We start from the raw sequence: 26,270 nt of genomic DNA on the forward strand, positions 1-26,270 counted from the left end.
GTTTGGAAGTAATGGAATCCGTCAATCCGATTAACAAATTGATACATACATAATTACTCTTTTTTGCATGAGAAATAATGAGACTTGATAATATTTGGTTACTAATCTAATACTGTAGCAAAAGTTCATGAAAAGATGAAAGGATGAAGGAATTTAGGAAATAAAAAGGATGAAGAAATTTAGGAAATAAAAAGGCATGAAGGAAGTATGGGAGAAGAGATTGATTAATGAATGTTTTCTATGACTCTGTATATAATCTGTTACCCATTGGAATTTGTAATACACAGATAGAATGGTTGGTGGTTTTAAAAAGTAATATTGGGAAGGAGAAAGGCTTGTGTAGTATGGGAGAAGAGATCGATTAATGAATGTTTTCTATGACTCTGTATATAATCTGTTACCCATAGGAATTTGTAATACACAGATAGAATGGTTGGTGGTTTTAAAAAGTAATATTGGGAAGGAGAAAGGCTTGTGTTCCGGAAAATTCATTGAGTCTCTTGGTAATATTGCATCAGATTAATTATTCATTGTCATTCTCAAGTAGCATAGAGAATGACAATGTAAAGTCATATTTACTTGGACTTTTTTTTTTGTGTGTGTTGATGTGGCCATATTGCAAAACCGTGATTGGCTCAAACAAAACTGATTTTGTGAGGTTGAATGTGAGGGCTGCATTACCTTAATTCTCAAAGGAGATTGTACCACGTCAGCGGTTTTACAAGATTCTTTTATATATATAATGATGATATTAATTTTCATAATAGTGCATGCATAATAAACACAGCCCATTAAGTTACTCCTTATAACCAACTGAGATAAGTAAAGGCAATGGAACTTCTTAACCCAAAACTAACACAACCCATTGCATATTTGCATCCATTTCCACTTGCTGTATAAATCCACACTCATTCCATATCTCGTTATCTTATTTACCCATTTGGAAACCCTAATAAATCTTTCATCACCCATATTCATTTCCTCCAATTTCTGCTGCTCCTTTCAAATCCAATTTATGTTGCTTCGATCTTATTCCCTTCGCATCCTTTCTCCATCACTCGGCTAGTCCCCTCCTATATCTCATTCCGTTTACATCCGTTCTCCCTCCACTACAACGCCGCCTCCATACCCTTACCATTTTCTGGATTTCATTCTACCAGTAATATTATTACATTCGCTACCTTACTCTCTAAAACTGGGCTTCGACTCAAACGAAGCAAAAAATCATGTATTTTAATGATTTTACAATTATTATATTTTAAATTCAAAAATTAAAGGTTCAAAATTTTTTATACTGAAAAATATTTGTTATTATAAAATATTTCAAGGTTTTCTAGAATATATTTCTTGTAATTAAACTGAATTTTTTTCATCTTGTATACTTTAATATACTCTGTATTAGTTAATTGATAGTTAGTATTTCAATTTCTTAGTAAATTAATAGTAAATTATTTTATAATTATAGTAAGGCACTACAATTTGTATACAATTAGTTAATTTTTTTTATAATGTTCATTAGACAATGGGATTTTTATTAATTGTTCTAAAGTTTTTTACCTAATTTCTGTAATTTGTTGTAATGTTATTGATTTTTTTTTTCAGTTGTATTGTAGTTAAACTTTGGACTAAATTATTTTGGTGTAAAATTGTTTACTTCTATTTACATACAAAATGTGTATAAATACATGTTCCACCAAAATTAAATTCATAAGTATTGTTGCGGGTTCCATATTTTCATTTTTTTAAAAAAGGTTGTATGTGATGAGGTGGCTTAATGAGGATGAGTTAAATGTTTTAGTATTTATAAAGATAAGACTAGTATTGGTGTCCGGCTTCGCCCGGGCTACCTCTACTTACTATTTTTTTTTTCATTAAATAAAATTACTTAAAGTTGTATAACCCATAAATTTATCATTAATATATTTTTCTATGACATATCCATTACGGAAATAAATTTTGAGACAATTCACTACTCCCGCTATTAATATTTTACTCTTATTAATGAAACAATAGTAATAACATTTCACTAGTTGCCCGTAATCATTGTTATTTTCACTACTCCCGCCGTAATTATTGTTACTTTTACTACTGTCGCATTAATATTTATAATTTCACCACTCCCGCTGTAATTATTGTTACTTTCACTATTGCTGCATTAATATAGATTACAGTAGGTCTCATGAGAAACCGTCTCCCTCTAATTTAGTGAGAGACATAATAGGAAAAAAAGATATTCAGTGGGTCCCTCACCCCATCATATCAGAGGTCTCTCAATAATGCTATTGAAAGACCGTCTCTTCGGAGTTTTTGTGTATAGATTATTTCACTACTCTCATTGTTGTTTCTACCACTTTCACTAATCTCGCTGATAATATTGTTACTTTTACTATTCAAAGGAGTGATTACTGAAGTATCATATTACTACAATTCTTTTCTTTACTGACGAAATTACTTTTACTACTTAGACATGCAATTTTAAGAGGATTATGCATTAAATCAAATCGAAAGAATTATGCAATTATTATATATTATGGAATCTAACTTGAATTATTTATAATCTACTTATTATTATATTTTTGTATGTTAAATAATTAACATCTATACATCTAATAAACTATAAAGTTTAATAAAATTGCATAGATTTTAAATTTAATACATAATTTTATGATGATAATAATTAATACCATAAGCGTGCATGTTTATACAAATTAATTATTTTATTTTAAGGAAATTGACCATCTTCTTTTTTTTGTTTTTTTTTGTTTTGAGAAAAGATCATTATCATTAATAAAAAGTCATACGACATCTACAACATATGCCAAGCTCAATCGGATACAAATCGATTATAACCATAGGAAATAAATTCTTGTTCAAAGAATGAAACACGTACTGCAACACAGTCTCTATCATCGATTCGCCGCAAAAGGCTTTCATCCATAAGAGGGTCTCCGAATCTTGCTTGACGAGTATCCATTTCTTCTGACGTGATTGATTGTAGCCATGAATCGGACAAAATATGTAAAACCATATAACGATCTATAACAACGCTGATCTTCTACTGACTTATTAGAAAACTGCAAACGAACCAGAAAACGAAAGCTCTCAAACTGAGAGAAGGACACCACCGATAGACGGGGACAGACCCCTCAGAAAGTGAGACGAAACAAAAACGAAAGCGGAAATTGAAACAAAACATAAAGGAAACAAAGCGGAACACAGGAAAAAAACGGAAGCCACCGCCTCCCTACCAACCTTCAACACCGCCAGATCCAAGCACCACCCTGCCACACCAGCTCAACAAACTCGCCCGATAAGACCCGAACAGCCCACATACACCACGCAGACCGAGAAGAACGGGCAGACCCGTACGATCCAGAACCGGTTGTGGGTAAGAAAGGGGATGAGGGTTAATCGGAAGAGAGGAGACGGGTCGCCGGAGAAAGGTCTTGAGAGACCCCATCCCCGGCGACATGGTAGGGGGTTGATGAGTGGCGGTGGGAGGAAGGAGGAGAACGGTGGCAGCAAAGGGGGGGAATTTAGGGTTTTGTTTTTTAGAGAGAAGGGGGAGAGAAAACTAGAGAGAATTTCCCTCTATTTTAGAATATAATGCTTTGTATGCCTTTGAAATTGACCATCTTCTAGTCTTTGATGGTTATCAAAGTATACTTCACAAGTGCACGATTGTCGTTGTACACTATTTGAGGGTCGATCCCACGAGGAGCTAGGGAGAATATTAATTGTTCTAATTCTTATGCTTAGCTAAGTCGGATAAAACAAGGATGAATTAATATCTAAAGGACTAAACTAAATAACAATTGAATAGAAATAAATAATGCAAAAGCTAAAGAATAAAAGCAAGCTAAAACAATGCGGCTTTACTCGATAAATTAAGGGCCTAGGGCGCGACTAAACCACCGACATTCATAATAAATCATGAGTTCCTTCAACTAGTTGTCAAGGGGGGAGTGTATTGGGTGGATACGCCTCTAATTCGCCCACCAACTCCCTCCCGGGCTCATGGTGGGACACTAGTGATACCGAATCAACTCCCTCCCGGGCTCATGACTCGATTTCTTCCGACTCAAGGCTCAAGGGTCACCAAAGTGGGCTCACTCCGCTCACCTCTCATCAAGATCAAGGGCTTAAGCCCGCGATAAACTCCCGGTCATCCCTACACTTCTCCCGAAGGCGAAATTAATACCGAAAAACAAAGGCACCCCACTTGGGTTCTCCCTCCCGGGCTCAACCCAAGTCGGCACACGACTAAAACAAGGTAATGTGATCAATCCCAACCTAACCAACTCCCGTTGGTGGACAAGGGTCAAAACCGACAATTACTCCCAAATAGACACAACAATTCGATTCCTTTGTTTAAACCCAACAACCCCTACTCAACAACTAATTTAATGAACTCAATTAGATAAATTACTCATGTCAGGGTCTAATCGCGCCCTAGTGAAAAGACTACTCACTATTCATGGTTAATTTAGCAAGGCAAGCAATAAAGGAGGATTCTTTAAGTGTAAACATGATGTAAAATTGGATTCTACAATTAATCATGCAATAATTAAATAAAACTATGATAATAGACAAATTAAGCTAAGATGGGTAGAGATTAAACCAAAAGACACAATCTTTGACACAACAAACCCAAAGATTCAATATTTGGGTGAAAACAACAAAAAGAGAACAAGGAAAAGATGAACAAGAGAGAGAAAAACAACAATCAAACAACTAGAAGAAGAATTCTAACATAAACCACTTAACAAAACTAAAGAGTAAGTAAATGTAAACAAATGAAATTAAAGAGAGAAAGAGAAATTGAAATATACTAACAATAAGAACAATTGAGAAAACAATGAGGAACTTGGTGAAAGAAAGCTTGAATCTTGTAAATTGTTTGAAGAATTGTCACAAATTACAAGGGTTTTTTCTGTTTCTTCCACTAAGAGTTGTTATATGATGATGATCCCCTCAGAAAACTCAAGTTTTTTGCTTATATACTAGGTTACAAATCAAGTAGAAACGACTTAAAACAATGTTGTTTAAGCTAATAAGAGTATTGCGCGAATCTGGAGATGCGCACTCCCAAGTTGAGATACGCACGATCAGATGTGCACGGTTTGTGCTTTCCTATAAGAGATGCGCATCTTGGAGATGAGGAAGGCACTGTTGGATGCGCACGGTTTGTGCTTTCCTGTAAGAGATGCGCATCTTGCTTCTGGATACGCGCTAGACTCAGCCTTTTGTTCTCTTAAGCCTTTTATTCCGTCTTGGGTTGGGCCTGTGGTCATGTGTATCGCATATGGGCCTCCCTTAGTGGGTGTAGTATTGCTAAATCATCATCTTTCCTACAAAAAATGGATAAACACAACCAAAACCGAAACAAACTTTCAAAAGGACGGGATTTGAGCATTATATGGAATTAAAACCTTGAAATGCACATAAAATACATTCAAGTGAGCTATAAGCAAAGGTTCTTAGGCATAGAAAGAGCGTAAATAACGAAGTTAACAAATCTCCCCACACTAAGCCTTTACTCGTCCTCGAGTAAACAAAAGATGCTCAAAACTAGACAAAAGGAAGGCTCTCATTGGGTGAGCGGAATGCACAATATAAGAAACACTCTCCATTATTTAAATTAATAAGCCGAATGAGTATTAGCGCACTCTACGCCCTTTCAACCTACATAGTTGTGCTTATGAGGTAAAGCACGACTCGCAAGACAAGTGAGGTCTTGCAAGAAAAATTGCAACGCATCCAACATGTAAGCTCATAAGAGAATAATAGAATGCATTTAACAAAAAGTGGTCCACTTTCCTCATCTAAGTGGCCGGATTTTCAAGCAACAAAACATGGTCTAGGTCGGGAGTACCGTCTCAGAAGTTCCAACGGAGGTGCCAACCCCCTAAGCATGGCTCAAGCAACCCTAGTGTGACCAATACTCAAGAAACACATTCAAGAGCGGGGTAAGGGGAAGCAGGCAAGTCTGCCGAGAATCACAAAACCGACACGGGATTCAACCAAATGACCCATGACTAAGGGGACCTAGGCAACGACATCCTCACGATTTTCACTCGTCACTCAATGAAAGAACAAGATGATTTTTGTGACAAATAGTAACCAAAGTCACTCTCCTAACTCGACTAGCGAAAACGTGCCCGCAATCTAATGTGTAAGACCGTCCTATGTCCAATGAAATGCAACCAATGGTATAATGCACACAATATGAAACAAGAGTTGTAACGGGGCTAGGGAGTAGGACAAAACAGGATTGGTGCAAGCACCGTTTGGATATGTGGAGTTCATATCAAGAATTGCCGACACATCGTAACCCATTTCTTATTGAAACACATGAGACACGTCTATGCCCTAACATAGCATGGATGACCAAAACTATGCAAAAATTGCATAAACCCAACTCAAATTGGAAAAATTTGAAAGTACTCCTCTTATTACAACAAATGGTAACGTCTACACCCTAACAAGAACTCGGTTTCCCAAGTTCAAGCAAAAATTGTGTAAACCCGACTCATTTTGGAAAAACATCAAATTGCCCCTTTATTTAGCAACGGCTTTTTCTACCCCTTTAAATGACGAGTAGGGGTGTTGCTTGCCTTTTTCTTTTCTTGACAATATATATACAACACAAGTAGCTCATTTTTTTGGATTTTTCATAACTTTTTCACTTTTCTTTTTCGTTTTTCATCACAAATTTTCAACCTCTTATTTATATACAACACCAAATGTAGACTAAATTTTGACCCAATGGACTTGTACTTCGTCCATCACCAAATTCCGACTTCACCACCTAGACACTTCTACAATTCACGACCCATTCTTGATCGAGGAGGGGTGTTTTTGGGATGTAGCTCTTTTAGTGGGTATGCCAAAAGGAATAGGCTAAGGCTCAGAGGGGTGAATAAAAAAGGAATTCAATACAAGGGACGAAACTAAGCTAATTTGGCTATGTGAGGTTCATACAAACGGATTTTGTTTCATAACATGCGCACAAAAATGAAATGCAATTCACGGTCTAAGGACGAAATGACACACTTATGCGTCTTGATGTGACACGCCCCGCGAGGAGGCCTACTCTCAAACCTAGATGAGGGTGGGATATGAATGTACCCACCCTAGTAGGCTTTACCCTTACCTTAGAGTGGCTAAGTCGAGCCCTAGGTCTATTCTACGGTCCTAGGTCTCACAAGATCGGTCTAAACTCATTGGTCAAGCCCACTTCCCTCAGCTAACTAAGAGGTCACGGGTGCAAGCCACGGGGAGGGGAAAGGCACAATTGGAAACTTATAGCTCATCATGGGGGTACTTGGTTCCCTTACTCGACCATGCTTATACAAATCATTTACAAACTAAGTGCAACTAAGTCTAACAACAACACATATGCACATGTGAACAAATGCATGCAGAAATCAAAAGAACATGAAAATAAACGTGCAACAAGTTGGCTAATCCTAACAACACATAAACACCAACAATCCAAAGTTCTCCAAAGGAACATCCAAGGCACAAAAATCTCATCCTCCTCCATATTATACAACAATATAAAAAGAGAGAGAATGAAAAAGGAGAAAGAGATAAGAACGTGTATACCAAGCGGTCTTCTAGTCTCCTTTTTGCCTCGGAATGTCAATGTACCTATGTCACTTTGTTAGCCAAATACATGTATATACAATGCAATATTTTTGTAATTTTTGAATTTTTTTCAATTTTAGTCATTTTCTTGAATTTTCTTAAATTTACAAGAATTTACAAATATATGCAAATATTCACAAGAGTGGATATTTCCCTCCCCACACTTGAAATGTACATTGTCCTCAATGGACAAAAGCATAGGGAGTGAAAAGGAAAACTAAATAACATATTTTTGGATTTTTAAATATTTGAAACTAAATAACATGTTTTTGTATTTTTAAATTTTGAGAATGTCATCCCCACACTTATTTATTTACATAATTCTTGATAGAAATGAATGTGTGGAGGATATTCGAAAAGTAAATACATATTTTTGAAATTTTTCAATTTTTTCAATTTTTTTTGTGATTTTCAAATAGGTATGCAATGCATGATCTATTCTATATGCGGAATTGAAATATGATGCAACTATACTATATCAATGCAAAGAGAGCTAATTTAAATTAACTCCTATTCGGATAAGGTCACTAAATGCAAAATACGGTAAAACTTAATTAAAGAAGGGGAGAGTATATACAATGCGGTGGTTCTTAAGTAACTCCACCAAACCTCTTCATCAAAGAGGCTTCAATCAACCGGGATCCCCCTCTTGGAATCCCGCTATCCCTTTAACAACTTCAAATTTTCCCATGGAGTAAGAGCTTCCAAGCTTTGACAACACTTCGTGTACACCGCCTATGGCGTGGTGCACTTCTGACCATTTCCGGGCAATTTCTTCTTCAATCTTCTTCTTGTCATGGACAAGAACTTCTTCATTTTCAAGGCTTGGTTCACATTTCCGTTTTCTTTTCACCTTCTTTCTCCATTTTTTTGGTTTCTTCTTCTCAACCATTGGCTTCATTTTTGGAGGGGTATTAGTGCTAGAATCAAATTTGGGAGGGATCACATTGGGGTGATCCCATCCACCCTCAAGCTTCAACTCTTCTTTTCCTTTTTTCATTTGTTGGGTAAGCTTCTAATGGATCCAAAAATGAAGGCCCTAAATTAGGTTCATCCAAGTTATCTTCCACCATATCCACCCTACAACAAGAGTTGCCCATAGGAGGAGACTTCATGGAATTGTTGAGTTCAAACTCAATCTTCTCATTACCCACTTGGAGTGAGAGTTTTTCACTCTTAACATCTATCATAGCACCTCCCGTGCCCAAGCAAGGCCTTCCTAAAATGATTGGCACATGGCTATCTTCGGGCATGTCCATGACAAAGAAATCACATGGTATGATTAGCTTCCCAACAACCAAGGGTACATCTTCAATCACACCAATGGGAAATTTAACCGATCGATCGGCTAGTTGAAGTGAAACTCTAGTTGGCTTCAAATCTCTCAAATCAAGCCTCTTTAATATTGAATGTGGCATGAGGCTCACACTAGCCCCCAAGTCACACAATGCTCTTTTTATAGCCACTCTTTGGATAGAACATGGAATTGAGAAGCTACCCGGATCTTCTAGCTTATTTGGAAGCTTGTTGGTGTGAGTAAGAATAGAACTACATTCCTTGGAGAGGTTGATGGTTTGCACCTCTCCACTCTTCTTCTTCAAAGTGACAAGATCCTTAAGAAATTTCCCATATGATGGAATTTCAGTAATCATATCAAGGAAAGGAATCGTGACATTCATTCCCTTCAAGATTTCAACAAACTTCTCATACTAGGCCTTGCAAGCCTTTGTGGAAAGGGTACCGGTGCAACATACTCCCTTGGTGGTGGAGTACATTCTTTGGCTTTAGTTGTAATTGGTTCATCTTTCTTTGGAGGATCAACCATCTCCACCTCCGTTGACTTCTTCACCCCAATTTTACCTTCTACCACAACTTCAACCGGGTGCTCTTTCACTACTTCACTAGACACCCTTTTCCTCTTAGGAGATTTATCAACCTCCTCCAATTGCCTTCCACTCCTCAAAAATACCGCATTCATCTCCCTTGGGTTAACCGTATTACCCGGAAACTTCCCCGGATTTTGAGCCAATTGACTCAATTGTTGAGAAATTTGGGCTACATGCGTTTCCGTAGCTTTTTGGGATGCTCTTATTTCATCATTAACCCGATTTTGTGAGGCAATGTGGTTGTCAAACTTTGAGTCGGGTTTTTGGTTTGCAATCACCAATTGTTCAAAGGCTTGATCCCAAGAAGGTTTTTGAGGGGTTTGAAAGTTTTGGTTTTGAGGTTGGAAATTTTGGTTTTGTTGTTGATTGAAATTTTGTCCCTTGAAACGCCCAAATGGTTGTTGATTTTGAGTGACAAATTGTTTTCCTTGGAAACCGGGTGGGATTTGTCTTTGGAATTGAGACTTTTGATTGAACCTTTGTTGTTGTGGTGAGGAAGTGGTTGGGTTTTGAATGTTTTGTGAAGCATAAGACAAGAAAGGATGAGTTCTTTTTCCATTACCAAATTGGTTGTTGTTATTATTGAACCCTTGCCTTGCACTTGTGGATTCCCAAACTCCATTTGCTTGCTCATAGCATTCCTCTTGGAGGGGTGCAATCAAGGGACACCCAATTGGAGTGTGCCCTTGTTCCCCACACAACTCACAAGACAAGACTTGCCTCATATCGGAGCTTGAAGGTTTTGAATTTAGCAAAGCAACTTGTTGGGTGAGTTCATCTAGCATTCCCTTAACCTCCACATTCAAAACCGCATTAGAATCCTTGTTCTTTCCCTTTCTCAATTGCCTATCACTTCCCCATTCCATAGTTCGTGAGGTCATCTTCTCAATTGGCTCTTTTGCCGCTTTATGCCCCAAAATGTCTAAGGCACCTTTTCCCGACCCCGCATCTAATGAAAGCCGAAGGTCTTGGGTCAACCCTTTATAAAAATTGTTCACTAGCTCGGCCTCGGAGATGCCATGGTGGGGGCATAACCGTTGGAGTCTCTTATACCTCTCCCATGCCTCATATAAGGTCTCATCCTTTTCTTGAGTAAAGCTTTGTAGTTCACTCTTGACTTTGGCCGTTCTTGAGGGTGGGAAATACTTGTTCCAAAATGCCGAAGCCAACTCATCCCATGTCTTGAAGGAATCCGGGTCACAATTCTTTAACCAATCCTTGGCCGAACCCCTAAGTGAACGGGGGAACAACCTAAGGCGTACCGCATCATCGGAGACCCCATTCGACTTGTACATATCACAATTTTCAAGGAACTCGTTTAGATGATCATTTGGGTTCTCCAAGGGACCTCCTCCAAATTGGTTGTCTTGAACAAGGTTGAGCAAGGCATTTTTGATCTCAAAGTTATTAGCTTGAATTCTTGGCCTTTGGATGCTTGGGTTCACTATGTGCTTAGGAGCCATAGTCTCTCTTATCGGAACCGGATCACCCATGACGTTAGGTTCTTCTACTACTACTCCAAAAGGATTCTCAAACACTTCAATTGTTCCTTGTTGATTACTTTCTTCTACCGGTGGTGTGTCTAGAAAACCCCTTCTTCTTAGAGAATTAAGTCTTCTTGCCGTAACTTCAATTTCAAGATCAATTGGATATGTTGGTTGACCTCTTCTTCGTCGCCTACTCATGCAAAAGACCTAACCACTTGAAAGAAAGGATTAGTAACAAGGGACTTAGTCTAAACTAAAATTAAAACGATTAATATCTAGCCGTGCTCCCCGGCAACGGTGCCAAAAACTTAATGGTTATCAAATTATACCTCGCAAGTGCACGATTGTCGTTGTACACTATTTGAGGGTCAATCCCACGAGGATCTAGGGAGAATATTAATCGTTCTAATTCTTATGCTTAGCTAAGTCGGATAAAACAAGGATGAATTAATATCCAAAGGACTAAACTAAATAACAATTGAATAGAAATAAATAATGCAAAAGCTAAAGAATAAAAGCAAGCTAAAACAATGCGGCGTTACTCGATAAATTAAGGGCCTAGGGCGCGACTAAACCACCGACATTCATAATAAATCATGAGTTCCTTCAACTAGTTGTCAAGGGGGGAGTGTATTGGGTGGCGACGCCTCTAATTCGCCCACCAACTCCCTCCCGGGCTCATGGTGGGACACTAGTGATACCGAATCAACTCCCTCCCGGGCTCATGACTCGATTTCCCCCGACTCAAGACTCAAGGGTAACCAAAATGGGCTCACTCCGCTCACCTCTCATCAAGATCAAGGGCTTAAGCCTGCGATAAACTCACGGTCATCCCAACCCTTCTCCCGAAGGCGAACTTAAGACCGAAAAACAAAAGCACCCCACTTGGGTTCTCCCTCCCGGGCTCAACCCAAGTCGGCACACGACTAAAACAAGGTAATGTGATCAATCCCAACCTAACCAACTCCCGTTGGTGGACAAGGGTCAAAACCGACAATTACTCCCAAATAGACACAACAATTCGATTCCTTTGTTTAAACCCAACAACCCCTCCTCAACAACTAATTTAATGAACTCAATTAGATAAATTACTCATATTAGGGTCTAATCGCGCCCTAGTGAAAAGACTACTCACTATTCGTGGTTAATTTAGCAAGGCAAACAATAAAGGAGGATTCTTTAAGTGTAAACATGATGTAAAATTGGATTCTACAATTAATCATGCAATAATTAAATAAAACTATGATAATAGACAAATTAAGCTAAGATGGGTAGAGGTTAAACCAAAAGACATAATCTTTGACACAACAAACCCAAAGATTCAATCTTTGGGTGAAAACAACAAAAGAGAACAAGGAAAAGATGAACAAGAGAGAGAAAAACAACAATCAAACAACTAGAAGAAGAATTCTAACATAAACCACTTAACAAAACTAAAGAGTAAGCAAATGTAAACAAATGAATTTAAAGAGAGAAAGAGAAATTGAAATATACCAACAACAAGAACAATTGAGAAAACAATGAGGAACTTGGTGAAAGAAAGCTTGAATCTTGTAAATTGTTTGAAGGATTGTCACAAATTACAAGGGTTTTTCTATTTCTCCCACTAAGAGTTGTTATATGATGATCCCCTCAGAAAACTCAAGTTTTTTGCTTATATACTAGGTTACAAATCAAGTAAAAACGACTTAAAACAATGTCGTTTAAGCTAATAAGAGTATTGCGCGAATCTGAAGATGCGCACTCCCAAGTTGAGATACGCATGGTCAGATGCGCTCGGTTTGTGCTTTCCTGTAAGAGATGCGCATCTTGGAGATGAGGAAGGCACTGTTGGATGCGCACGGTTTGTGGTTTCCTGTAAGAGATGCGCATCTTGCTTCTGGATACGCGCTAGACTCAGCCTTTTGTTCTCTTAAGCCTTTTATTCCGTCTTGGGTTGGACTTGTGGTCATGTGTATCGCATATGGGCCTCCCTTAGTGGGTGTAGTATTGCTAAATCATCATCTTTCCTACAAAAAATGGTTAAACACAACCAAAACCGAAACAAACTTTCAAAAGGACGGGATTTGAGCATTATATGGAATTAAAACCTTGAAATGCACATAAAATACATTCAAGTGAGCTATAAGCAAAGGTTCTTAGGCATAGAAAGAGCGTAAATAACGAAGTTAACAGTCTTTTATAAATATTTAGGAAAATTATTACCAAGCATCTTCTTTCTTTTAGTCTCTTTGAAATTGACCATCTTAGTTAATTATTTTATTTTAAAAAAATTGACCTTAGTTAATTATTTTATTTTAAGGAAATTGACCATGTTTTAGTCTCTTACAAATGTTTAGGAAAATTACCAAGATTCTATATAATTTAATTTTAACCCAAACTATATAATATTTGCATTGAGATCACTTAATCGGGTCCATCGCACGGTGCTAATAATTTAAAACTATATAGTATAATTAATTTTTATAACTTTCTTTAATTACATTGAAATCCCTTGATTTCTGGATTTAATATATAGTTTTGATTTGATTAATATATTGATTTGTTTTGGTTTAATTTAACATCTTACAACGTGTTTTAAGATTCATTTGATTACTAGCTAGAGGTTGTGAATTTGAAATGTCGATCACTTAGACGACTATATTCGTCCTAAGACTAAAACAAGTTATATAACATCCCAATCGGCTATATAGTACAATTGTTTTGTCAGTTCTTAGAAGTTTTGTTTTTGTCCTTCCTTCTATTTGACTCGTCTTAAGATTAAGACAGATGTGCCTGTCTCAAGCAAATGGAAAAAATAACTTCCAAGGAAAATCTTGGACCCTAAACGGGTCACCAACTATTTTGAGCCCAAATCTAGGTTAACCGACTTGCATACGTCAATGTGAGCCAACTATATGTGTCGATTTTACCCATATTCACTAATATTGTAAAATATATGATAACTTGTTTGTCTAAAAATATTGTAAAAAGCCACATCGACCAATGCTGTGTCGATTTTAACCCTGTATTAAAGGTGAAAATTTGAGTGAGTATATTTCGTGAATTGGGTAACTAAAGTTGGTTTATTGTGAGTTAAAATGTAGGTTGGATTATTTGAGAAGACCCTATAGCATGGAGTATTTATGTAAACATATACAATTATTAGAAAATAGAAAATAAAATTTACACATACTAAGATATTATTGCAAAACATTTAAATAGAAGTTTTGTTACTAATGAGATGCTAAAGTGCTATACGAAGTATAATACTATACATAGACGATGTATATATATATATATATATATATATATATATATATATATATATATATATATATAGAGAGAGAGAGAGAGAGAGAGAGAGAGAGAGAGATTGAATCATGTGAGGCACCCTTCTTAGGGTGAGGCGGCTGGACACCTTCTAAACCATTGGATTAAACAACTACAAGTGCCTCAGATTTTGACACGTGTCCCTTTATATAACCCAACAAACTGTTGATTTCTCCTTATTCATTTACTCAATCGCGTTTAATTTACTCCGTTCAATTTCCCTCTCTTCAGCCCAGATTTCGCCGCCATTTCTCACCGAGCTTCCGTCCACCATGACCACTGAGCTTTTCGATCTCCATTATCATCCGAAAGTTAGGTAATTTCGATCCACTAATGTTCAGATGTAAGCATTCTTTGTCCGGCGTTGTATTTTCTTACATCTGTCTAATGCGATCATGATTCTGGTATTAGATTGATATTTTAATCTGTAGTTACTGTTAATTGCTGTGTTATGTTTGTGAATTGTGTGTTTATTTGAGTTGTTGTGTAATATCGGAATGATCTGCTATATGTAATATCAGCACAGTACATATAGCTTAGTTCAAATAAAATCATGTAACTTTAACCCGGCTAATTTGCAGGGAGCTGCTGGATTCTATGCAAGCCGGAACCCTAGACCCAGAAGTTTCGTTTCTTAATGCATCTCTGGTGAGTTTCTGAGTTCAGGCAATGTTGCCAATGTCGCATATTATCATATATCTTCTGCTTATATTTGATTTTATTTATTTCCCTCTGACGAGACAGGTTTCGAATGTTTTTCCCATTCTTACAGCCGCCCACAAGGCACTTCAGTCCAAGGGACGGGATTCAATAACTACACGGACTGTTCATTCTGAACTAGTGTACAACTACTCGGGATCTAAGCATGTATGGATATTTTTTTCCTAAACCAAATTTATCCCTCGTCTATCTGTAATTATTTTCCATTCTAATTAAAATCATACGCCTAGCAGATTACAGAATCTTTAAAAAGGTGTGGCATCTCTGAGAACTCGACCTATATCCTAGCTGCTCGTTTTAACGCTTCATCAGATGAGGTAAGACATTCTCTAGTAAACCTTACCAGAAGCTGTACATTCTCGATTGGCAATTGACGATTGTGTTCCAAATGACTATATGTACTGTGCTGCTGCATTCCGTTAGAGTTCTTCATGAGTTTGATTGAAATAAGCTATATGTACTGTGCTGCTGCATTGCTGGGAAGTTTTTCCGATTCTTTGCTAATTTGATTACTTGAACTAAACTTTAGAGATCACTTTATGCTGGGACGTGTGAGTGTGTGAGTGTGTCACTATTTGTATGTGTTTCATGTTATGAGTTAATGTATAACTTCATCGCGTAAAACAATATTTGGGAGCGCATGCATTGTTGATGTATGATCTTTCTGCCTTAGCAATGACTGTCTACTAATATGTGTACTCTGGGTGTATAGGATTAAGGAACTTGGAACTTGTTTCGCTCAAGTAATCATGAGAGTATTATACACCAATTATACCGAGACTTCTAGGGCTTGTCCTTACTGAACAGAAGTTAAGGTATAACATTGCTAAACTCTCTGTTTGTCTGTCAAACATCTTTTACTCTATTTCACACGTCAATCTGCAACGTTCTACTCCATCTACTCATGTACTGGAACCTAATGAGCCGGAGGATTTTTCAACTTCAGTGCTTGATCCTGTCTCTATTTCAAAGCATCGGGTTTAACCGTAAATTCTTTGCTTCTCTCGAACTCGTAAAACGCGATTCTGGTGGTGGATGGAGACAACTTCGGTATTCGTGCTATTCCAATTATGCAACTTTTCTACCGTCTATCTTCTACTGTTGGTGGACTATTTATACACAGCTCAAAGCCTGATAGCTTAGATTTGGATAACCTGATTAAGTGGTTTTTTTGCTGAGATCCGGTGAGGCGATATTGGTCTCTCACTGCAGCAATTCCAAGAATGTGCCTGTAATAACCATTTCTGAAATCAAGTCTTAAACCTTGATTTAATGAGTTGTACATATCTTCATTATGGTCTCACTGATATCTCTTGTTTTTAATGCGTGTGTGTTTTTTTCCTTTTGCAGCAGAAGGGAACTCGCATTTGTTGATCTCTGTCTTGGTGAAGCACTTGGGTCAGAGAAATCTCGTCAAATAGCCTCTTAAACAGATTAATATTATTCATGTCATCACACGACTTGCTCAGTTTGCAAAACAACATGCTTCAGTTGCATTAACTGGTGCATTCATTAATTGAGCTTCTTCGACATTCACGCAAGTGCATGCAATTTTCAGCAGAAGCATCTAGCTCCAAGAGGGGGGCAGACAAATTAAATAGAGTTCTTCGATCAGTTAGCGTTAGAAAATTGTATATGGCACCTGTCAAGCAAGGTGCACTAGACTAGGGGACTTGAGCATGCAAAGATGTAATACAGTAATACTTCCTCTTTGGCATTCTTGAGACAATAATTAGATCAGGAACCATTGCGGGAACGGTTTTTTTGCCGTCAGGCCTGTCACTTGGCAAGTAATCAATTTCATCTATGATACAGTTAAGGACTATTAGCTTAAGGTTCCCCTTATTCCATCTATAAATACAGTTAAGGCCTAAGATTCCACTTGACAACGGTCATATTCCATCTATGATACAGTTAAGGACTTGTATTTATTCATTGTTCCATATATAAAGGCTATTAGCTTAAGGTTCCCCTTATTTAATCTTTGTTATGTACTCGTATATCTTAACGGCTATTAGCTCAAATGGGAGAGCAATGTGCAAATCTTGCACAAAGGTATGAGTTCGAATCTCATATAGCCTAGTTAATTTAAGAATCTAGTGTATTAAACTTAAATACAATAACATTGAGGATGAGTTAGCCAAATCCGTCCTCAGATGTGCAAAATTGAGGATGAGTAGAAGAAGCTCAAACTTAGATATGCACAAACGGCGTGCATAAGCCAAAACGTCGTGCAGAGCCACTAAAGGAGCAAAGGATTACAATTTTGAGTCCTTTGTAAAGTCAATGTTAGAAATTATCTAAATTGGGTGCAATTGGACATGATGAGAAAAGGCCAAAACCCAAAAGTCCACTACGAAATACCAATTAGGCTTTGAAGTAACACTAGCAGTCAATAACCAACATGGGAGTCGAACCCACACCTTGTGCATTGCACAACGCTCTGCCATTTGAGCTAATTGGTTTTAAAATAATTAAATCATTCCACTAGTTTTCATCATGTGAGTTGTTCCCTTATCTTTTTCCACCTTCATGTTGAGGAACAAAATTAATTGCGGTTTTTTTGAATATGTGCTACTTTAGTTCATTCCATCTTGAAAGAATGTGAAAGAAAATCATACCCCCATTTATTTTAACCACTTATGATGACCCAGTTTCACAAAGTAAGGTTTGAGATTCACCAAATAAGGAAAAGAGCAAAAACGTGATTTTAACCACTTATGATGACCAAGTTTCAGAAAACAAGCTCTAAGATTCACTGAACAAGGTCTGAGATTCACAAAACAAAGTCTGAGATTCACCGAATAAAGAAAAGAGCAAAATAGGTGATTTTAACCACTTATGATGATCAAGTTTCACAAAACAAGCCATAAGATTCACTGAATAAAGTATGAGATTCACAAAATAAGGTCTGAGATTCACCAAATAAGGAAAAAAGCAAAAAAGGTGTTTTAAACCAAGGACTGAGATTCCTAACACTTATGGTGACCAAGTTCTAGAAAATTATCTTACAAGTTCACAAAACAAGCTCTAGGATTCACAACACAAGGACTGAGATTCACAAAATAAGGCAAAGAACAAAATAGGTGATTCCTAATACCTACAATGACCAAGTTTTAGAAAATTATCTTACAGGTTCACAAAACAAGCTATATAATTCACAACATAAGGACCGAGATTCACAAAATCAGGAGAAGAGCAAAACAGGTTATCTCTTATCATATCTTAGGCATCGAGGACAAGCATCCAAATATTGACTAATAAATATTGCTGGATAATGTGGGAATAATTGATCCATACCACTATGATGCTGTGAAGTTGTGAAATCAGGATCGTAGGCAACGGGCATTCCTACGCTGTGAGGCCAATACGCTGATGCTGATGGTTTTAGACTCTGATTAGGTCTTCTCGTCTCGTCTGTTCATATTCCAAGAAAATTAAGTTAAACCCATCATACTACATCAGTACATCTTAAACGCACCTAATTTCCAATTTACAACCAGACGCTTATTATCGAAACCAGCAAGACTGACAATTTACAGCCAGCACAAAAACAAACCAGGAAATTTATACTGATGCAATTTAGTGCAGACAGGCGACAGCAGACGCTTATTATCAAATGCTATTTTAACAAGTTGGACTATAGTCACTACAATAGTGCTTCTTCAAGAAAAATTTCAATTCCGAAATCCACCAAGACTGTCAATTTACAACCAGCACAAAACAAACCAGGAAATTTATAAATTATACTGATGCAATTTAGCGCAGACAGCAGACGCTTGTTATCGAATGCTATTTTAACAAAACTTGGACTATAGTCACTACACTAGTGCTTCTTCAAGAAAATTTCAATTCCGAAATTATAACAAGTACAACAACAACAACGAAAAAGATCGCAAACAAGAAAAGAAGAAATCTTTGCATAACAACTGATAAAAATTAGGTAATGGGTAAAAAAAAGGAGAAAATAAAAACCTGTGTAATTGTCAGACAAGGTTAAGTTACCCAAACCCATGATTGAAGAATAAGACTCATCATCATCATGTTGAGTCTTATTCTTATACTGCAAATGATCCAAATTTGTGGATGCAGGTAGGTCATGCAATTGGAAAATCGCTACAATTGATCTGAAAATGCTCAATTGATCAAATTGATCGAAAAAACGCCGGAATTGATCAAATTGATCGAAAAAAAAAATCTGGAATAGATCAAACTGATTGGAAAATCGCTACAATTGATCGGAAAATCGCTGCAATCTACGAACAATTGCTTCACTTGATTAGGTTATGGAGATTGATTTGGGAAAGATGGCTGAGAGGAGTTTTGATGATGAAGAAAGAACGTTGTTTGTATAGGGTTGAGCGTGTGTTTCTAATAATGTAATTGAGTCAATTTTGATCTAAGCCCGCGCAATATATCACAGTCCGGTCAACATGTATCATTTTGGTGAGACCGGCCGCCTCGCCATAATGAGGTGCCTCACCTGATCCGGCCTCTATATATATATAGGCCAAATGTGTATATGTATGTCTAAAATCAAGAACAAGCCCACCTTATAGTATTAGTAGTACGTATGAAAAAGAACCACCAAAAATGCATGCAATGGACTAGACCTGTCAAAATTCGACCCGACCCGAAAACCCAACCCGTCCGACCTGTTTTTTTACAGGTCCGATTTTTTCGACCCGCGACCCGTTTGACCCGAACTGACCCGTTATTTTAGGGTCGAGACCCGACCCGAACGGGTCGACCCGTTGGGTCAAAGATAAATTAAGAATTTTATTAAAATATTAATATTTATATATTATATTTGAAAAAATAGTTAAATTTTTTTTTTTATTATTTAAAATTACGAAAGCAACTAAGAAGTTAATTTTATAGAGTATAACTTTTATAATATTTAATAATAAAATAATTATTAAAAAAAATTTATTTTAATAGTTATGTCAATATAATTAATTCAAACGTTTAATATGATTAAAATAGTAATTTTAAATATGATTTACATTTTTAAAAAATATTTTTTTAATTAAAAAAATCGTTTAAAAAAGACGTTAGAAATTATTTCTTGACCTGTATTCTGACACTAACCTGACCCGTGACCCGTATAACCCGACCCGTATCTTGTCCGACCCGTATTCGACCCGACCAGCATGACCCGACCCGACCCGTCCGACCCGTTTGACAGGTCTACAATGGACTAATAGAGAGAGAAAAAAAATTATACATGTATCATTCCCATTTATTTAAGAGTTTTAATTAGACCATTCTAAATAAATAGGCTTGTTACTATCTCGGTTGTCCAAGGTAGTACATATCGTAAGATAACAGCTGAAGTACTTTGTTAAAAAGAAATAAGTATTTACGTTTATTACAAATAATGCAGCCGGAGCTGAAGACTAGGCCGGTGCAATTCAGGAACCTGGCCACAGTCTTCTCCACATTTGCTTAGGGAACCCTATTAATTAACTGCCACCGGTGAAGGCCAACAACTTCTATACCTGGCCAAATCACCAGCTACTACCATGGCCAGCTGAAAGCTTATTCAAGTGAGTCAATAAAAGTCCTAGGGAGCCAGGGCCAATTCACTCTTCAATTCACAGGAAAAAAAAAAAATTGAAACTGATTGCAAAAGAAGACAGAAAAGGTATAAAGCAGATTTCCATTTTTGGTTAGACAAGGGGAAGCTGTTCAAAAGCTCTTTTGCATTGTCATGCCATTTCCTCATATACAACCTAGAGCAAGTCAAGAGATGAATTAATGCAGCTCGTCCTCATGCTTCATGCCAAAGAAAACCAACTGCCAAATGCACATCAACCTGTCACTGTCACCTGCAATCTCTTTTGTTTGCATTTCAACTTGCATCAGTTTATTTTATAACCGTTTGTAAGATAAATTAAGAGCTTTGTTTGTATCCTAAGAATTAAAATCTTTTCAAATTGTGCTTAGACCGTAGTTGAGAGTCTTGATAACATCCTGTGCTAGGCTGCAGGTGTTGATCAGTCACCTGTGGTAAAGACTAGACAATCAAGTGCTTGCCTTTGCATTGCTTGCTCTTTGCTGTTGGTGTAAGTTGTGTGGTAAATTTCAGTTTAAATCAACCAAATTGTTAGCTTATCTCTAATGCCTGCTTATTTGGTTAGGATTTCCTTCTCTTTTTCCGCGCGTTTTGACGCGTTTCGGGACGGTTTCTATCCCTTTTGTTTGCATTTTGTACCATTACTCCCATACTATATGTGTAAAGGAGGGAATGAGTCGGCATTTGAGAACGGAACCAAAAAAGGAGTCTCAAGGAGTTTTCGTGGGAGAAGAAGAGAAGAGAATGCTAAAAAGGTTCCTCTGACGGTAGGTCGGCCAGCCGCTGGCCGGCTGGGAACCCCCTCCATACCATAGAGGAAGCAATTCCGAGGAGAGTTCTCTGCCGGATGGCCGGCAACCGGCTCACCGGCAGGGAACCCTACCTCCATGCCTTAGAAGAAATTATGGAGGAAATTGAGCCAAAATGAAAAAGGGCTCGGTATCGGCAGAGGCACAACACACTACTAGAATTCTGATTTCGGCGACTAAACCTAACGACTGTCTAACCCGGTCGTCAATTTGGTGAATGAAATAAATTTCGATCAACTGTTATTGGTCGCCAACTTGGCGTCCACACAATTTCGTACAACTGAAAATAAGGTCGAATGACCGAAATTTCAGTCGTCATTTTGTCCATCATTTTACTTTACTTAAAACAGATCCTATCTCCCCCACATAATTATTTTGCACACACAATACCTAATTGTCTTTCATCATCATGTTTATTCCCCTATTCTCTCATCTTTTTTTACTTTACCAAATTCCTCAATTTCTTCATCTTTTTTTCGTTTTTACTTTACCAAATCTTACACTCTACCAAATCTTGCCCAAACTCAAAAAAATCCCAATTTCAGCTCATTTAATTGCTCTTCTTTAAACAAAACTCAAGTTTAATTCCTCTTCTTGTCTAATATTCATCAAAATCTCACTATCCATCTAATTAAAATTATTGGTCTATCTATCTTATAAATTATTTTTCAGATTTTGTTTCAAAAAAATTATAGTGGTAGTAGGCGATGACAATGATTGACAACAAGTCGATGGCGTGAGATATGGTGGCGCGGTGATATGCGACAGAAGAAGGAGAAGAGGCGAGAAAGAAAGGGATGTAATTTGATTTTTTCGTGTCATTCGACGGTTGCGATGACGGTAACTTGGTTTTTCTCGTGTTATTCAAATTGTTGTTAATGTTTTTTTTTGTCTACAAATTGTTGTTAATGTTGATGGTGTTTGTAGTATTATGTTCAACTTCATTGTAATGTAACGTAAATTTTAATAACATTACCTCAGCGCTTCAATGGCTCCCGCAAATTGCGGGGTAAATTTTAATGTAATGTAAATTTAGTAAATTTTGTATAGAAATGAGCAAATTTGTGGGTTTGTTTTAGCTCCAATAAATTTATTTAGTAATGTAAATTTTGCCATGGTTTGTTTCGGAGGTTAATTGTAATACAATGTAAATTTAGTATGGAAATTAGCAGATCTGTAACTTTTTTTTAATGTCAAAATTGGCGACCGAAAATAGTCATTTGGAGACTACTTTCAGTCGCCAATTTTGCAAGTACCTTCACTTTCAGTCGCCAATTTGGCGACTACTGAGCAGTTGCGACTAATTAGTCGGTTGCCAATTTTGACGACTGATTTCGATCGCCTGAATTACTTTAGGCGACTAAGGCGACCGACTGGACATTGGCGACCAGTTTCAGTCGCCAATTTGACTTTGGCGACTGAAAACAGTCGCCTGAATCAAGTTTTCTTGTAGTGGCAGCCGCTGGCCCGGCAGAGAGCTAAAGAGGAATGAAGAAAATGAAGAAAGAAGATGAAGAGGTGTCCTCTGCCGGTACGCGGAAGGGACACTGATGATTGAACATTCAGCCCCGTTTTACCCTTTCTTTTTGATAAGCTTTTGGACCACTTAGCCATAATCTTAGGCCTTTTTCTTGCATTTTGCCTTTCATTCCCGCTATGACCGACTCTGGCACTTGATTGTAGGTAATTGAGCTAGCTAAGGGGAATTTGGCAAGAAACAAGGCACACGAGGAAGCTAGCAAGGAAGAAAGGGAAGGAAAAAGTAGAAGGTGCTCCTGGGCCGACCAGCCGGCGGCCGGTCAACCGGCAGAGAGTCACCTTGGGCATTTTGAAGCTTCAATTTTGACATGTCTCGGCGCCGGAAGGGCAGCCAGCCGCCGGTCGACCGGCTGGCTGTCGCTGCTACCCGTGTTTTCTCTTAATTCATTTTTTGTAACCTAAATAGGAGAATACTATAAATACTCCCTCAAAATCGTGTTTAGACACACAACTCTAGATCTAATTTATTTCCCATTTCCAAGTTTCAAACTTTACTAATTACCTTGTTAATCTTTCCCTAATTAGAACAAGTTATTCAATAATTATGCCATTATTAGTGTAGAAATTGGGTTGTAAGAAGATTGAAGGCATCTCCTTTCTTATTTTCAATCCAAGTTCTTTCCTTTGCTATTGAGTTGGTATAATTTCTCTTCCTAATTTCATTTGTTTACATTTGCTTTTCTCTTAAGTTTTGTTTAGTTGTTTATGTTAGAATTCCAGTTTTAGTTGTTTGATTGTTGTATTCTCTCTTTTGTTCATCTTTTATTTGTTCACCATTGTTGTTCCACCCAAAGATTGAGTCTTTGATTTTCTTGAGTTAAAGATTGAATCTTTGAGTTTGTTGAGTTAAAGTTTGTGTCTTTTAGCTTAATCCTTTTTCCATCTTAGAATAACTACTACAGATACAGGCTATAACAACGGGTAAAAACCGTTGTAAAAACAAAAAGCGGACGTTGTTAAAGCGGCCGTTGTAGAAGGTATTTACAACGGTTTGTTTATTTAATGAAACCGTTGTCGAATGTATTCACCAAGGTTAAAAGCCGTTGTTGTTTGGTGTTCTCCGTTGTGGAAAGTGTTTCAAAAATTTGGAGGGAATAATATAACAACGGTTGTCATATGTATAACCGTTGTTGTAACTTTTCCTCCAAAATTGTGAAGTCTTTTAACAACGGGTTTATGCTACATACCCGTTGTTGAACTTGTTAGTAACAACGGTTCTTAGTTTAAAACCCGTTGTTGTAACTTTACCTCCAAAATTGTGAAGACTTTTAACAACGGTTCTTCGTTTAAAACCTGTTGTTGAATATTATGCGCGGTATTTGTGAAAGTCATTCACAACGGTGTTATTTTTATTAACCGTTGTGAAAGATATTCACAACGGTTTTTGTTAGTAACCGTTTTTATTACGAACTCCTAATGTTTTGAAAAATTAAATTTGTTTCATGCCATTCAAAAACCTGCATATATCAAGAAAGACCGTATACCAAAGACCAAAGATAAATCACAATTTGGTTTCATCGAACTCAATAGATTCAATTCAACCACAACAACAAAGATCATCATATATATATATATATATATATATATATATATATATATATATATATATATATATATATATATATATATATATATATATATATATATATACTTAAAAGGAGTTGAATTTACATGAACTAATCATTCCCTAACTTCAACAAAAATTTTACTAATAAGTTGATCTAAACTCTGAGTATCATGCATTTCTATTTTCTAAGACGTATTTGCCCAACATGTCCCTTACCTCGTCTATATCTATACTTGAGTACTCCTCAATCTGTTGTGACGGGTTGATTACATACTGCGGAAAAAACAAAGAGAAGACATTATTGTAACAACATCAATTACTGCATAGCAACATCATGGTATATATAGCAGCAAGCAAGACAACATTAGCTCTAATTTAAAAAAAGTAATAAACACATTATTAAATTACTAACATTTTCTAGAATAATGATATATCTTCGCCTAATAATCTCCAACATGAACCGACAAACGTAGTATTCACATTGTATGCTATCTGGCTGGCGAGGGGCCTATTATTACATAAAAACAAACAAACGAGAGAAGGCTCACATCAGAATCTTGAACATTAGGTATTGTATTAGTATTAAACACAGATTTTTGCACTTAATGTTATTGTATTTGAGCACGTACCCCTATTATCGTAATAAAATCAGGGCCAACATCAGAATCTTTCCTGGGTTGATCCTGCTCGTTTGCTCTTCTCTTCTCAAAGGCCCTTTTTTTTAAAAATAAAAAAGGAAGCAGAAACTCATTTTTTTAGGGGCAAAAATGAGCTTTTTTCTATAAATAAAAATTGAAACTTAATGTTATTATAAATAAATCAGTATTATAAACTTACTTATTAATCAAGCGCTTAAAAATCTCGCTTGGTGGATGATGTATAGAGTCCAACCAGAATACTTTTTTCCTTGTCGGCATGATGGCTGCTAGCACCCAATGAGTCCTACATCAAGAGACATCATCATTATTAACAAGTACATATATTAGTTATGAAAATGCAATTGTAGGGGGAAACGTAATTTTAATTTGTTTATTACCCTTTTTCATTATAAGCGCCAAAAATCAGCTTCTTGGTTGTCGCCAATTCTTTGAGCAATATAATCTACCCGTTCTTCGAACGAGAAATCCGGAATAAATAAAGATAAAACATAGGGGCACAAGAATCCGTATTGATCAGATGGAATATTCTTCTCGGGCATCACTCTCAATTTCAATATCCTACATTATTACGGTATTAATTCCGGTATTTAAAACACTATCTAGTAGTCAGAATATTAGAATATGAAATTAGTTATTAAGAAACTTACTTCATCCAAACAAATAGGTGTGCCACATCAATCTGGTCTAGGCCAGCCCAAACGGCTAGCATATCCCATGATATAAGTGCTTGGCGCTCAACCCCTAGAATATCCTCCTCGAGCGGAATAACTATCAATTGCTCGGTGGCTATGCGATGTCCAGCCTCCTCATGCAGTTTCCTCATCGTCTCCGTTCTTACTTTTTGCATGTAATCCTTCCCAGAATATTTTGAGTCGTTTAAACTCCTAACTTCTTTCAGGTCCGGGAAAGAATGAGTCTTTGATTTTGTGCTACTACCACCAGCCTACACATGTAGTAGATAATTAAAATAATAAAAAATCCAAAGGTAACATATCCTAGTTGGAGTAATAAAAATAAAAGCGTACTTAATTAAATACCTCATCAACCTGCTCTTTCAATG

The 26,270-nt window shown here is 36.9% G+C and overlaps 2 protein-coding genes, 1 long non-coding RNA gene and 1 other non-coding gene across 4 annotated transcripts; 3 read left to right on the forward strand and 1 right to left on the reverse strand.

Moving 5' to 3' along the window:
* Window positions 1-8,621: 8,621 nt before the first annotated feature.
* LOC141637868 (uncharacterized) lies at window positions 8,622-9,332 on the reverse strand. Its single transcript, XM_074447283.1, has one exon. It carries the CDS (start codon window positions 9,330-9,332, stop codon window positions 8,622-8,624), a length of 711 nt encoding a protein of 236 aa, XP_074303384.1.
* Window positions 9,333-10,553: 1,221 nt separating this feature from the next.
* LOC141644811 (small nucleolar RNA R71) lies at window positions 10,554-10,660 on the forward strand. Its single transcript, XR_012544417.1, has one exon. It is a non-coding gene; the product is annotated as a small nucleolar RNA R71 (small nucleolar RNA).
* Window positions 10,661-14,610: 3,950 nt separating this feature from the next.
* On the forward strand, window positions 14,611-16,487 carry LOC141637875 (uncharacterized). The gene is made up of 6 exons (XM_074447288.1): window positions 14,611-14,654; window positions 14,920-14,986; window positions 15,083-15,205; window positions 15,292-15,375; window positions 16,005-16,108; window positions 16,409-16,487. Exons 1-6 carry the CDS (start codon window positions 14,611-14,613, stop codon window positions 16,485-16,487), a joined length of 501 nt encoding a protein of 166 aa, XP_074303389.1.
* Window positions 16,488-21,662: 5,175 nt separating this feature from the next.
* LOC141628988 (uncharacterized) lies at window positions 21,663-23,478 on the forward strand. Its single transcript, XR_012537209.1, has 2 exons — window positions 21,663-22,285; window positions 23,129-23,478. It is a non-coding gene; the product is annotated as an uncharacterized LOC141628988 (long non-coding RNA).
* The last annotated feature ends 2,792 nt before the right edge of the window (window positions 23,479-26,270 follow it).

Source organism: Silene latifolia, chromosome 2, assembly GCF_048544455.1.
Source record: "Silene latifolia isolate original U9 population chromosome 2, ASM4854445v1, whole genome shotgun sequence".
In the NCBI taxonomy this organism is placed as follows: domain Eukaryota; kingdom Viridiplantae; phylum Streptophyta; class Magnoliopsida; order Caryophyllales; family Caryophyllaceae; genus Silene; species Silene latifolia.

What these genes read in the sequence shown, in the direction of transcription:
- LOC141637868 (XM_074447283.1), bottom strand. Translation starts at nt 9,332, where the DNA reads ATGAATGTCACGATTCCTTTCCTTGATATGATTACTGAAATTCCATCA.
- LOC141637875 (XM_074447288.1), top strand. Translation starts at nt 14,611, where the DNA reads ATGACCACTGAGCTTTTCGATCTCCATTATCATCCGAAAGTTAG. An exon ending in CATTATCATCCGAAAGTTAG is followed by an intron (nt 14,655 to 14,919) that starts GTAATTTCGATC and finishes GCTAATTTGCAG; the next exon opens with GGAGCTGCTGGATTCTATGC. An exon ending in GGTGGATGGAGACAACTTCG is followed by an intron (nt 16,109 to 16,408) that starts GTATTCGTGCTA and finishes TTCCTTTTGCAG; the next exon opens with CAGAAGGGAACTCGCATTTG.